Source organism: Tachypleus tridentatus, chromosome 13 (genome assembly GCF_004210375.1).
Source record: "Tachypleus tridentatus isolate NWPU-2018 chromosome 13, ASM421037v1, whole genome shotgun sequence".
NCBI classification, from domain to species: Eukaryota; Metazoa; Arthropoda; class Merostomata; order Xiphosura; family Limulidae; genus Tachypleus; species Tachypleus tridentatus.
This window is the reverse complement of record NC_134837.1, coordinates 202,565,520-202,577,652: the sequence shown is the minus strand read 5'-3', so window position 1 is coordinate 202,577,652 and position 12,133 is coordinate 202,565,520. Positions and strand designations below refer to the sequence as shown.

General features: G+C 34.5%; 1 protein-coding gene across 3 annotated transcripts in view; it reads left to right on the top strand.

The window, feature by feature from the left end:
* Nucleotides 1-6,836: 6,836 nt before the first annotated feature.
* Nucleotides 6,837-12,133, top strand: part of LOC143237792 (F-box only protein 25-like) — a 39,020-nt gene continuing 33,723 nt past the window's right edge. For 2 of the 3 annotated variants that reach the window (XM_076477387.1, XM_076477386.1), the window contains exon 1: nt 6,837-7,079. In XM_076477387.1, the coding sequence (XP_076333502.1) occupies nt 6,967-7,079 (113 nt within the window). In that variant the 5' untranslated portion in view covers nt 6,837-6,966. The remainder of the gene's footprint in view (nt 7,080-12,133) is intronic. The other variant, XM_076477388.1, reaches the window with a different exon arrangement.

Genomic DNA, 12,133 nt, shown 5'->3' with positions numbered 1-12,133 from the left:
ATGTTACACAAACGTTTTTGTTTTGAATTTCGCGCTAAGCTACTCAAGGGCTATCTGCGCTAGCCGTCCCTAATTTAGCAGTGTAAGACTAGAGAAAAGGCAGCTAGTCATCACCACCCACCGCCAACTCTTGGGCTACTATTTTACCACCGAATAGTGGGATTAACCACCACATTATAACACTCCCACGACTGAAAGGGCGAGCATGTTTGGTGCGACCGGGATTCGAACCCGTGACTCTCGGATTACAAGTCAAGTGCCTTAACCACCTGGCCATGCCAGACCCATTTTTAGTTGATAGGTCTCTAACCAAACAGGATTGCAGGTTAATAAAAGCATGCTTTTTTCAGCGATAACGAAATTATAGCGAGTAATTTAAGTCAAATTTCGTACTTTTTGAAGGAATGATGAATAAAATAAATAAGGGATACTCAGAGAAACAATTCACACACCAGAGAAAATTCAACATTATTGTAAATATTGCAACGCTCGTGTTCTTCATTATAAAGAGTCAAACAATGGCCACTGCCTCACGTTCCTACGGCCAGCGCCAGTTTGATTTGTTTCTTTTTATTTAGACTGTTTGTGCTCATTTTCCTTAATACTAAAACTGTAACAACCTATGTTTACCAGTGCCTAAATAAAGGACTTATGTTAACCAGAAGATGACCTAAGAAGGTCGAAACGTTGTTCTGTATTTTATTTTAATTGAAGTTTTAATACCCATTCCAGCCCTCTTGAGAATACAAAGCACTTACGTATCATTCAAAGGTAAGAAACTATTCCTAAAGTTACATATCTCCATATATTTAATGTTAAAATGTCTCTGTTTAGAGCTGAATCGTTTAGACCAGAGGCTCCCAGAGTTTTTAGACCTGCGGAGCTTCACATCAGAAAGAATAAAGTTTACTCAAACTTTTAGAATATAAATTTATTTAAAATATCAATATTTAAAGAAAAATGGTTTCTTCTATTCACTTGTTCAAAAATTTCTACTTGCAAAATTTATATCACTGAAAGTACAGTGTGCTTATTTATTTATTAGTGACTCCGATGAGCTTGCTCTTGTCCACAAAGTAGTTCAATAATTGAAGTTATGGTTGTTACCTGTAAGTGCAAATCATCTTCAATATTTAGCCTGTTTCTAAATTGGTCTTTGTAGCTGTAGACAGTAAAAATGTTTGCTCACAAAGATATGTTGTTGGAAAACGCATCAAAATTTTTGAAAGCTCTGTTACTTATTTCAGGTTATTCCATGGCCATTTGAATCCAAAATTTGCTGAAATTTTGTTTTTAGGGTGTAATCAGTTGAAAAGTCTATAAGCTGTTCTTTCTCTTTCAAAGGCAAATCGTTGGTATTTGCAGTGTCAACAAGGGGATTTTGAATCCACAGTAATTTTTCTAAATGAGAAGTGAAGTACTCCCCAAGAGTTATACACAAATCAGATATGTGCTGCAAGACTGAAACTTTTGCATCTTCACTCAAGGAAATTTCATTCATAAGTAAAAAAACACTGAGATTCCCGAATCAATCTAGTTCTTTTATAATTATACATTCACCCTAAAGTTTTAGCTTACGTTGAAGTGCTTCAAATCTGAGCTTTGAAGTACGTTACCCTGATACTCAGCATTGTACCATTCACTTCATTTAGATAGGCAAATACGTTAAAAAGGTAAACCATTTTCTGTATCCAGCATTTGTCCCTTAATTTTTATGAAAGTTCAAAATGGCATTTAGATAAAAAGAAACCTATCTCCTCATTCAGTTCGTAAAACCGAAAAAGCACTTTACCCGGAGAAAGCCATTGGACTTCAGTACGAAGCAGCAAATTTTTATGCAAACTTCCCATATCCTCACAAAGTAAACTGAAGATCCTCAGATTGAGTGATCTTGGTTTAATAAAATTAACTATTTTTATCACATACCCAATACCTCTTAAGTTTTCTGGCATTCGTTTCATTGCAAGTGCATGATGATGAAAACAGCAGTGGATACTCTCGATGTCTGAGTTTTTCTTTTTTTATGCGTACCACTAAGCCTGAAAATTTTCCAATCATAGCTGTAGTTCCATCAGTACAAATACTTGAGCAAAGCTGTCATTGGATATCACGTTTTCTCCACAAATAACTCGAACAGTTTAATTTTTTCTTCGCCTGTTGTTTGAGTAGGCAGAGGTTTGCAAATTAGCATATCTTCTTCAAAACTAGCTTCGTGAATATAGCGAATAAACACAAGCATCATCGCATAACCTGCGACATCTGTTAATTCATCCATCTGCAGAGAAAAAGTTAGACTCGCTTTTACTCGCCTTATTAACTCCGTTAAGCAATTTTCTGACGTATCCTTGATTTTTCGAGAAACCGGGTTGTCAGAAAGGAGCACAGAGTTAATGTTTTAAAGAAATTTCTCATCAATCTTGCACTCTACCAAATCTTTTGCGCATGGTTCTATCAAACCTTCTGCAATTGTATGAGCTTCACCTGCTTTTGCAATACGATAATTAACACGACATGAAGCAATAAAAGCATATTTGTTGTCCTGATGAACAAACAAACAAAATGTAGCTTTCCTTGCATTTAATTGCAAACACTTTCTTTTGAAATACTCGGAAGTTCGATTTTTTAGTTAGGAGTGTTTTGTTTCTAGATGCCGTTTGCTGGATGCAAACTACTGTTACTCAACATCGTTCCATATTCAACACACAATCCACTAGGTTCATCTTCATTACCTGTCCATGTAAAACCATATTCAATACAACTTTCATCATGCTTTCTTTTATTTCTTGTTTCGGTACTTCTTACATCATCCTGCGTTTAAGTGCTTGCACAAGACAGTAGTGCAGATAAAATCGTATTTGGCCTAGGCCTGGGAAGATTTTTACTCGTATCAGATTTATTACTGATATTCAGCCACTTATCCATTATAAGGATGACAGCTAATTATTAATTTGTCTAAAAACGTATTCTTATATCTTTGGCACGTCAAACGTATTTTCACGGACACAAAATAGCTTATTAATGAAAACTTGTTAGAGCACTTGAGTTTTATCATCATACTAATCATACTGATCTAAGATCAGTGTTGCCATAACGAAGTCAGACATTGAGACTTGTGGAAAAAAGACTAGGCCGCTAGAATAATATATTTTTCTAAAGGTATTGTTGTTGTTTTGAGTTAAACACAAAGCTACTCAATGAGCTAGCTATCTGTGCTCTCCCCACACGGGTATCGAAACCCGGTTTTTAGCGTTGTAAGTCCGCAAACATACCGCTGAGCCACTGGAGGGGGGGCTTTTCTAAAGGAAAAGGGTAATCTATTATTTTTACATTTTTTGTGTTTTAATAGAAATGTTTAAGCCAAATAAGAAAATATTAATAAATCTTGAACAAAATGAAACATGATGTCATCGAGCTCATTGGTTTATTTGCTTTGTTTTGAATTTCGCGCAGGGCTATCTGTGCTAGCCGTCCCTAATTTAGCAGTGTAAGACTAGAGGGAAGGCAGCTAGTCATCACCACCCACCGCCAACTATTGGGCTACTCTTGTACCAACGAATAGTGGGATTGACCGTCACATTATAACACCCCCACGGCTGGGAGGGCGAACCCGCGACCCTCGGATTACGAGTCGCACGCCTTACGCGCTCGGCCATGCCAGGCCTTACTAGGCTATCTTGCATCTTCAATGATGTATGCGATCTTGAGATGGTGCCGCCTCTACTAGCAACCTGTGATGCAACTGTCGAAGTTATTTGATATTGTATTAACACTTTCACCGCGAGAAAATAACCTAAATAAAATCGTCTCACGTTACGCAGAATAAAATATTAAAAGACCCAATACATGATAAACGTGTTATATTAAAGATATATTTTACTTTTTTGTACAGCGTATTCTGATTCAATTTTATAGTTTTAGAGAAAAATATTAACATTTTAAAATTCCCTCGCGAAGCCCCAGATAACTATGGTGGAGCATAGTTTAAAAACCCATGATTCAGAGCTCTGTTCTTGGGGGCCCGCAGTGGCATAGCAGTACATCTATGAACTTACAACGCCAAAAACCAGGTTGCGATACGCGTGGTGAACAGAACGCGAATAGCCCATTTCATAGCTTTGTTCTTAATTCAAAACAACTGTTCGCGTACACTAGGGGGAGTATTACTATGTATTCTATATACAACTGGTATGTGTATTAAAACTTTAATTAAACTACAGAAAAATGTTTCGACCTTCTCAGGTCATCTTCAGGTCAATTTTATTTTAATTAAAGTTTCAATACCCACAGCAACTGTCATGATAATATATTTTTATTTCAGTGGTTCGCGGCCAAAACCTGAAAATACAGAACAAATCATGAGATTGAAACTTTAACATCGTTTCAACACAACGTACTTAACCACTGTTTGTGTAAACAGTTATTACCTAACGTATTTATAGATCTGTTGTTTTTTATAGCACAATGAGTTATCCGCAGTTGGTTATTAAACTACACGTTTAATTATTATAGACCTGCAAACTTGTTGCTGACACACAGGGGAACTACAAACTTTTAGTACCGATGGTTTATTACATCGATTTATATGTACAGCACTGTGCAAACTTGTTAGAACAAAATAAAAAATTAGATTTCAGGCTACTTTTATAGAACAGTAGAAGTTAAATCACAGGTGAAACATCAGAAGTATATTTATCTTCATATTTAGTAAAACAGACTCAGTGGACAGGCTTGAGTTCAGCAAACAGTTAATGTTTTGTGTTTTCTTCTTTTGTTTTAGTAACTGCAGAAAATCTTTCAGGCATTGTTACAACATATTTAATCAAAGTGTCCTTTGGAAATTTACTCCAAATGTCTCTAATACACTCCTATAAAGTTTATTTGAAAGTAATTTTTGATTTCTCACGTTTTTGATCTACCAACTGGGTTAAGATCAGTGTTCTTTGAGGTGTCATTGTATCATTTTAAAGACACTTGCAGCTAATTTCTTAGCTCAGTCTGCACAGGTTAGATAGGTGTTTGAGGTCATTATCTTCTTGGTAGTAGAATCCGTTACCAATAATACGCAAACCACTGAATATACCATGACGGATCAGTATCTGATGGTACTTGCGCTGTTCCATTATATCATATATTTTGCAAATATCTCCTGCCGCCTCAGCAGTAAAACCCCCCCCAAACCATCGCACAGCTTTCCCCATGCTTTGTGGTTGGTGCTATGTATTAGGTAAGTATCCTTCTTCCGCTGGACGTACACCCAACGCATTGAACCAAATATTTAAAACTTGGACTCACACGTCCATAACACCCTTTTCTAATCATCAACAGTCCAGGTTTTGTACTTTTTAGCAAGTTTCAATCTCTTCACAATATTTAAAGATTGAAGTGAAGGTTTATTAACTGATACACAACCAAACTTTCCATTCTCGTTGTATCTCTTGACACTGTAGATCTAGACACTGTTCTATCATCTGGTACATGGTTGTCTATCTCATGATTGAGATCAGTAACAGTCTTCCTTCTGTCCTGAAAGCTGTATAAACTAAGATACTTAACATCAGTATCATTGAGTTCGGGTGTTCTGCCTCTTCTTTTCCTATTTTAATATTTATCTGTTTCTGGTCTCACTATCTAGGGTGTACTTTACAGTGTTTGGGGACCATTTCAAGTCTGTAACAATTTGTTGGATAATTCATCTGGCATCATGTACAGGTTTTACATGAACTCTCTGTTTTGCTGACAATTCTCTACATTTTATGGGCCATGGTGTAACAACAAAACTTAATATATAGTGTTAAACACTGTTTTTATCAAGGTTTATTTGTGGAGTGCTATTAAATTGATTTCTTCTAGCAATTACGACTATCATATGCTAGACCCATGTTAACTTCTTTAGACATTTTACAAGGTACCATGACAATTATTTCAAACCCTAAATTTGATTAGTATATTCACTCAAGCAGAACTCTTATGACATGTCCTTGGTACAAATATATAGAAATTCTGACGAATGGTAAGTATTCTCACCCTGTCTCATTCAGTTGTCAACAGGAATCAGTGAAGCATTACTACTATGTTGATGTTTACAGTCTATAATGTTATTTAAGAATTAGCTTCATAAAATAGAAAGAAAGACAAAATATTCTCTTGTCCTAACACCTTTGCACAGTATTGCATAACAAGAATATTAAGATATCTGAAGTATTTCTTAAACTAAATATTCCAGTGTCATTCAATAAAATAGAGTTTTATTCTCAAGTTAACCTGAAGATGACCTACGAAGGTCAAAACGTTGTTCTGTATTTTGTTTTAATTAAAGTTATAATACCCATACCAGCTGTCTTGAGAATACATTTTTACTTCAGGTGGGTTTCTGGTCATCACTAAAAGAGAGTTCGTTCTTTTAAAATAATTTCTACTGTAAGAATGATTTTAGTTTTGTGTTATTTATTACTTTATAAATTACTATTGTTTATGTCCTATTTTTAAATATGTGTTTAATTTTATTACTTAAAAATAAACATGGCAGTTTAAAATCCCAAAAAATATCAAATTAAATAAGTATGGGCATTATCTCAATAATGTAGGAAATTATAAACATGCTCACTAGATGGCAGCAACATAAAGTTACCAGTTGTAAATGAACTTGGTTATTTTAATTTTGTTCCTTACATATTGTATTGTGTATTTGATTTATATTTTAAGAAAATGATATTTATGACACGAAACTTGAGTAATTCCCAATTTTTGTATCTTTCTAGATACAATAATCACTATTAAAGAAACACTAGGTCCCAAACTAGTCACGTGATCTACGTAATATCCGTCAACATGTCTAAGAAGTGATTACAGAGCTGTAAACACAAGCGCAGCTGATCGTGAAAGTTAATCATAAGTGTTTTCCAGGACAGAAGGAGGAACAGGAACGTGAAGAGCTGAGTATCAGTGCAGGAAAGTTTCATTGAAAATATGCCATTCATAGGGAAAGACTGGCGATCCCCTGGGGAAGCATGGGTGAAGACAGACGAAGGATGGGAAAGAAAGAAAAACCTTGAACAACTGAATCGTAATATTCAGAATAGGTAAGTTAATATTAGAGTAGGCTTGGTTAACTTACTGAGACTTGAGCGAGTAGAAATTGAAGTAACACTTGTTTTTTCCATAGGATTGTTTTATTTGTAGGTGGAAATAGCTTTACCTTAAAATCTTTATCTTTCGTGATAACTTACAAAAGTAATACCACGTACAAACCCTTGCGTTAAAACTGAAGCCAATGCGTCAGATGATGAAATGGTTAATACTATGACGTTCCTTATTTTGCCTATTTTAAAAATACATCTGTTAGTTTAGGATAAATACAGTGTTTTTACAAAGTGTATTTCATATATTACATCGATTCTTTAGAACATTACGTGTAAGTTGTACTAACAACAATACTTAGTTTAATAAATTATTGTTTCTAGTCAAAATAGAACACCAAGTTAGCCTTTTAGGGTTCGAACTTAAACTATGTCGTTCAATAGACCTCTAATCGCAGAGCAGGTTATTATTATTTTAAACGTGTTTTCAAACATCACTGATGGAAGACATCGCATTACACTTCAGCTATCCTTTAGAGTGAAAAACAAGTTTCTATGTAGCTTTATCTTGATTGATTACTCTTACTTGAAATAAATTTATTTGTAGAAAGTCCCTAACTTCCACCTCTTCTCCTTTATGATTATCGTTTAATAGTAAGTAGTTTTAGATTAAATAAACCTATTACCTGGTCTAATCTGTATAATTTATTTTTGCAAATAATGGTATTTTACAAATACGATAAATGGATCGAAGGATCTTAATATTATTGCGAAAAGAACTTGTTGTTGTAACCATCCCTGTTACAGTTCCTGTCTAATTTAATGCGATGCTGTTGTAACCATCCCTGTTACAGATCCTGTCTAATTTAACGCGATGCTGTTGTAACCATCCCTGTTACAGATCCTGTCTAATTTAACGCGATGCTGTTGTAACCATCCCTGTTACAGATCCTGTCCAATTTAACGCGATGCTGTTGTAACCATCCCTGTTACAGATCCTGTCTAATTTAACGCGATGCTGTTGTAACCATCCTTGTTACAGATCCTGTCTAATTTAACGCGATGCTGTTGTAACCATCCCTGCTACAGATCCTGTATAATTTAATGCGATGCTGTTGTAACCATATCTTCTTGCGTAACTTGCTGCAAAGCTAGCTTAATTTTATATTGTTAAAAATCCTGTGTAATAAGATATTATTACAACTGCACCAGTAATTGGTTTAGTTAAGTAATAACGTATGCGCAGACAAATATTTATTGCAAGCATGGCAACCAACGAGCTCAACAGCTGTCTTTGTTACGCATTTCGCCAGTCAGCTGATAATAGTACGAAAATGGCTGCCAGCCAGCTGATTGCGTACTGTATCACGTAGATGTGAGGTGTTTTTTGAGACTTGGCGTGTGTGTGTTGCGTTTTAAATCTCAGGCGTATTTTAAAGAATAAATAACTGAAAAAATGCCTTTTTCCTTCTTGTCACTAGTTCTGTTTTTTTTTCTGTTGTATAGCTGCGAGCATTAATTTTAGAAATGTTGCATAATAGAACTATATCGTCGTTAAAATCGAAACTTTTAGTTTTGATATACATGTTCGTTTTAAATTTTGAAAATCAAAATGTTCAGAGTGTTAAGTTTGTATTTTGCCAGAAATTAAATGTATTGTACCTAGCCTAATTCACGGGAATTTTCTAGTTCTTTTAATGCAGTTATACCGAAACATGTACAGATGATTATTAAAATTTCAATAATCTTGTTAACGTTTTAGGCTTAAGTAATATATAAAAATAATGTATAATGTACAACTTATAATTTTCAAGCATTGAGGTTCCCGAAAATTTATTTTAATGTATATTCTTTAGTCCTTGAGAAAACGTGCGTTGTTCTTTGTGAAACCAACTTTCAGCTATTAAGATAGTACTGATTCGTTCGACAGAAGCAAAACTTAATATGTAATGCTGATAAATAAATGTACCGAAATTGATTCATATTTTAATTAAGGTTTAAAGAGATAAAGTGTGAAAACTTGTATTTTAGAAAGTTTATATTCGTGTAAAACGTCACTAGATCTTTTAAAGGTTTGTTTCATCATAATTAGACATTGAGTATTGATACAAATGATGAAAACGAACTTTAAATTCTGGAAATATGTGAACGTTTCTTTGAGTGGTTCCAGCTATACTAACATACGGTTACTAACTGATCCCTGATTGTCACATAGTCTTTCTAAAGTTACGTCACCAGGAGATGCGGTGTTCAAAAGATTCAAAGGCTTAGGAGGTTAAGCAAGTTAGCTTATATAGATGTCTCGTGTTACATTCTAACAAAGAACCCATTATCACAAATGTTTATTCTGTCATTTTTTAATGTTTCTTGTAATGACTGTTTTATTTCATCGAAAATATTTTTAAGAACTTGCATGTTTTGTTGTTGAACTAATGTTAACGTAATAGTTTCTTTTTGTTGTGGTTAAAATCCAGAGTTGTTCAATCATAGGTCTAATGTAATAGTACGTTAGAAACTAGTCGCTAGCCCACGCAGGGACAGGTTCCTTGTGACCTTGTACTGCTATAGCAATGTACGCAGGCAGCTCTCGTGCATATCCTCGCGTTTTACTTTAGTGGACTTTTTGTTGCACCCTTTTAATAATAATCATAATAATATATTAAACCAATTAACTTACCATTCGCATGTTGAACCGTTTTTTAGTTGTAGACATGAATGCTGGCATATTTCCTGCATCGTGTTAGGCTTATGTGACTCAGCTTGTGGGTTAGGGAACATTTTAAAATCACATTTTCTCAATACAAGGCTATGTGGAGTAAAATGCTTCGTCTGCCGTGTGTTGCTATAGTAACTAAGTCAAGGACTTGCATAAATTGTTGATTTTTCTTAGTTGGGTGTACGATATGTAACAAAACTCGGTTTCATGATCTCTAAGGAACGGTAAAATATTTGTCATGCTTGACGTGACAGTTTTCGTAGTGTACAAAAACCAACATTGCTTGCTGTTTTGTCATAAGCTTGGGTGAAATGTTTTAATAGTATGTATTAGAACGCGTAAAATAAGAAGTGTTGTGTTTTATTCATTCTTACAATTAAATTCTGATCTTAAGCCAAGTAAAAATTGTTAACAATTGAGGTTTGTTTGTTTAATCTGGTTTATATCTTAACGATTATTGTTCATGAAAATCGATGGGTACAGGTATTGTGTAAAAGTAGTGTACTGTTTGTGACAGTCTGTTGTGTGCAGTGACCCAGGGACTGTTTGTACTGGTGTTAAAAGGACAGCTTTTGTATATTTCATATGGCATATTGTGTGAATTATTTTAGTCCTGTCTCAATCTAACGATGGTTAGGTACCCAGTGTTTGTACTCCTGCCTTGATTATCATTAGGGTGAGAAGTTGGAGATAAACAACATAAAAATCACCATTAAATTGGTCTCAAAATGACAAACGTTATTTTATTTTTTTTTTGGCAGGTTTAATACTACAGGGAAAATTGTGTGTATTGGGTTTACTGTTTTTAAGATTTATTTTATAGCTCATGCACAGGAAAGAGTTTTAACATGATTGACTTGTTTTAAGAATTGTTTAACAAAAGGCGTCCGTGAAAATAATTATATTAATTTACTATTTACTTGTACATGGTAAGTTTAGAAGAATGCGTGTATGCTCTAATAACGCCAGAATTTCTTGATAAAATCGAACAACTTATCAAATAAGAATATTTTTAGTAATATTTATGAAATGAGTAATTCTTATTTCCGATTCATTTCGTGCTTCACTCACACAAGCTTGTTTATTTATATATCCAGAAAAACGTAATTCGGTGGACTTTAACGGATATTCCTAAAAGATAATTAACTTGCGGATGAATGCGCCCGTCTCGAGGAATTTTATGTTTCAAACAGTAAAATATAGCACGTCGTTTCACCAGATACACTTAACCACATGAGTGTGACGTATAACTTCTGAAATAGAAACGTTTTGTTTACTATTGTTCCGCGCCAGTAAACCCGTGCGTTTATTATCTAGATCGCTGTGTTAGTATGTGTTGCACATAAGAAGGTATAAGACATGCATGGTGTTGAGTGTCAGTGATAACTGCAGATAGGCGTGCTTTGTGTTAAATGGCTTACGGTAGTAACTCTTCTTCTGAGAGGGTTTTTCAAATCCTCTGTTATTCCTACAAAGGGTTAAATATATTAGTTTCTTTCTCATAGGGCCGAGTGGTTAGCTAGCTGGAGATGAGGTTTCGCCCCATTGCCGTCAAAAACAAAATACAAAAATAGCGCTTTACAAGTAGGAGCCAAACAGTCGAGAACAAACATTAAACTCGAACATTGACACAGTATCGAAACGCACAAGAAGAGTGCCCCACGCTAGTCATAAACATAATAAAACCGTACTGATCACATACGTATTGTAACAGTCCATGAACAAGACAACAATACAGGAAATAAAACTGGCTGCACGATAAACAAAACAGAAATGAGATAAAATACATGGACATAGACCTTAGAAGGAGTTAAATGGTAAATAAACAAACAAAATAAAAATAAAATACAATAGCCCACAGTAATAAAAATTTACAACAGTAAAGAAAGAAGGAAGAGGTCAGGTCATTCGAACCTCACCCTCCCAACTCTTCAAGACCGATATATGGACTGAAACTTGGTGCTGTGGGCGACCAAATCAACTGAGAAGTCTTTTCACGAAGTCCGGTAACAAAAAGTCCGTTTTTAATTAACCCAATAATTATTAGTTACTTTTAATTGTTTCTAAACAATTAATATACCAAATTACTTTCTGGCTACATGGCTTCAAATAACGTACGAGTTACACAAAGTTTAAAAGATTCATCAGTATTGTACATAAGCTTTCTAATTACTTAATTATCTAATGATTATTTAATTAAGATGTGATGTGTGATGTCACTGAAATGAAGCTGTAAAAGGAGACACTATTTAAAATTTAAATTACTCGAACTTCTAAATAAAATTCTAACAACGATGATTTTACCGAGATGGAACTGTTTTTGTTTGTTTGTTTTGGTATT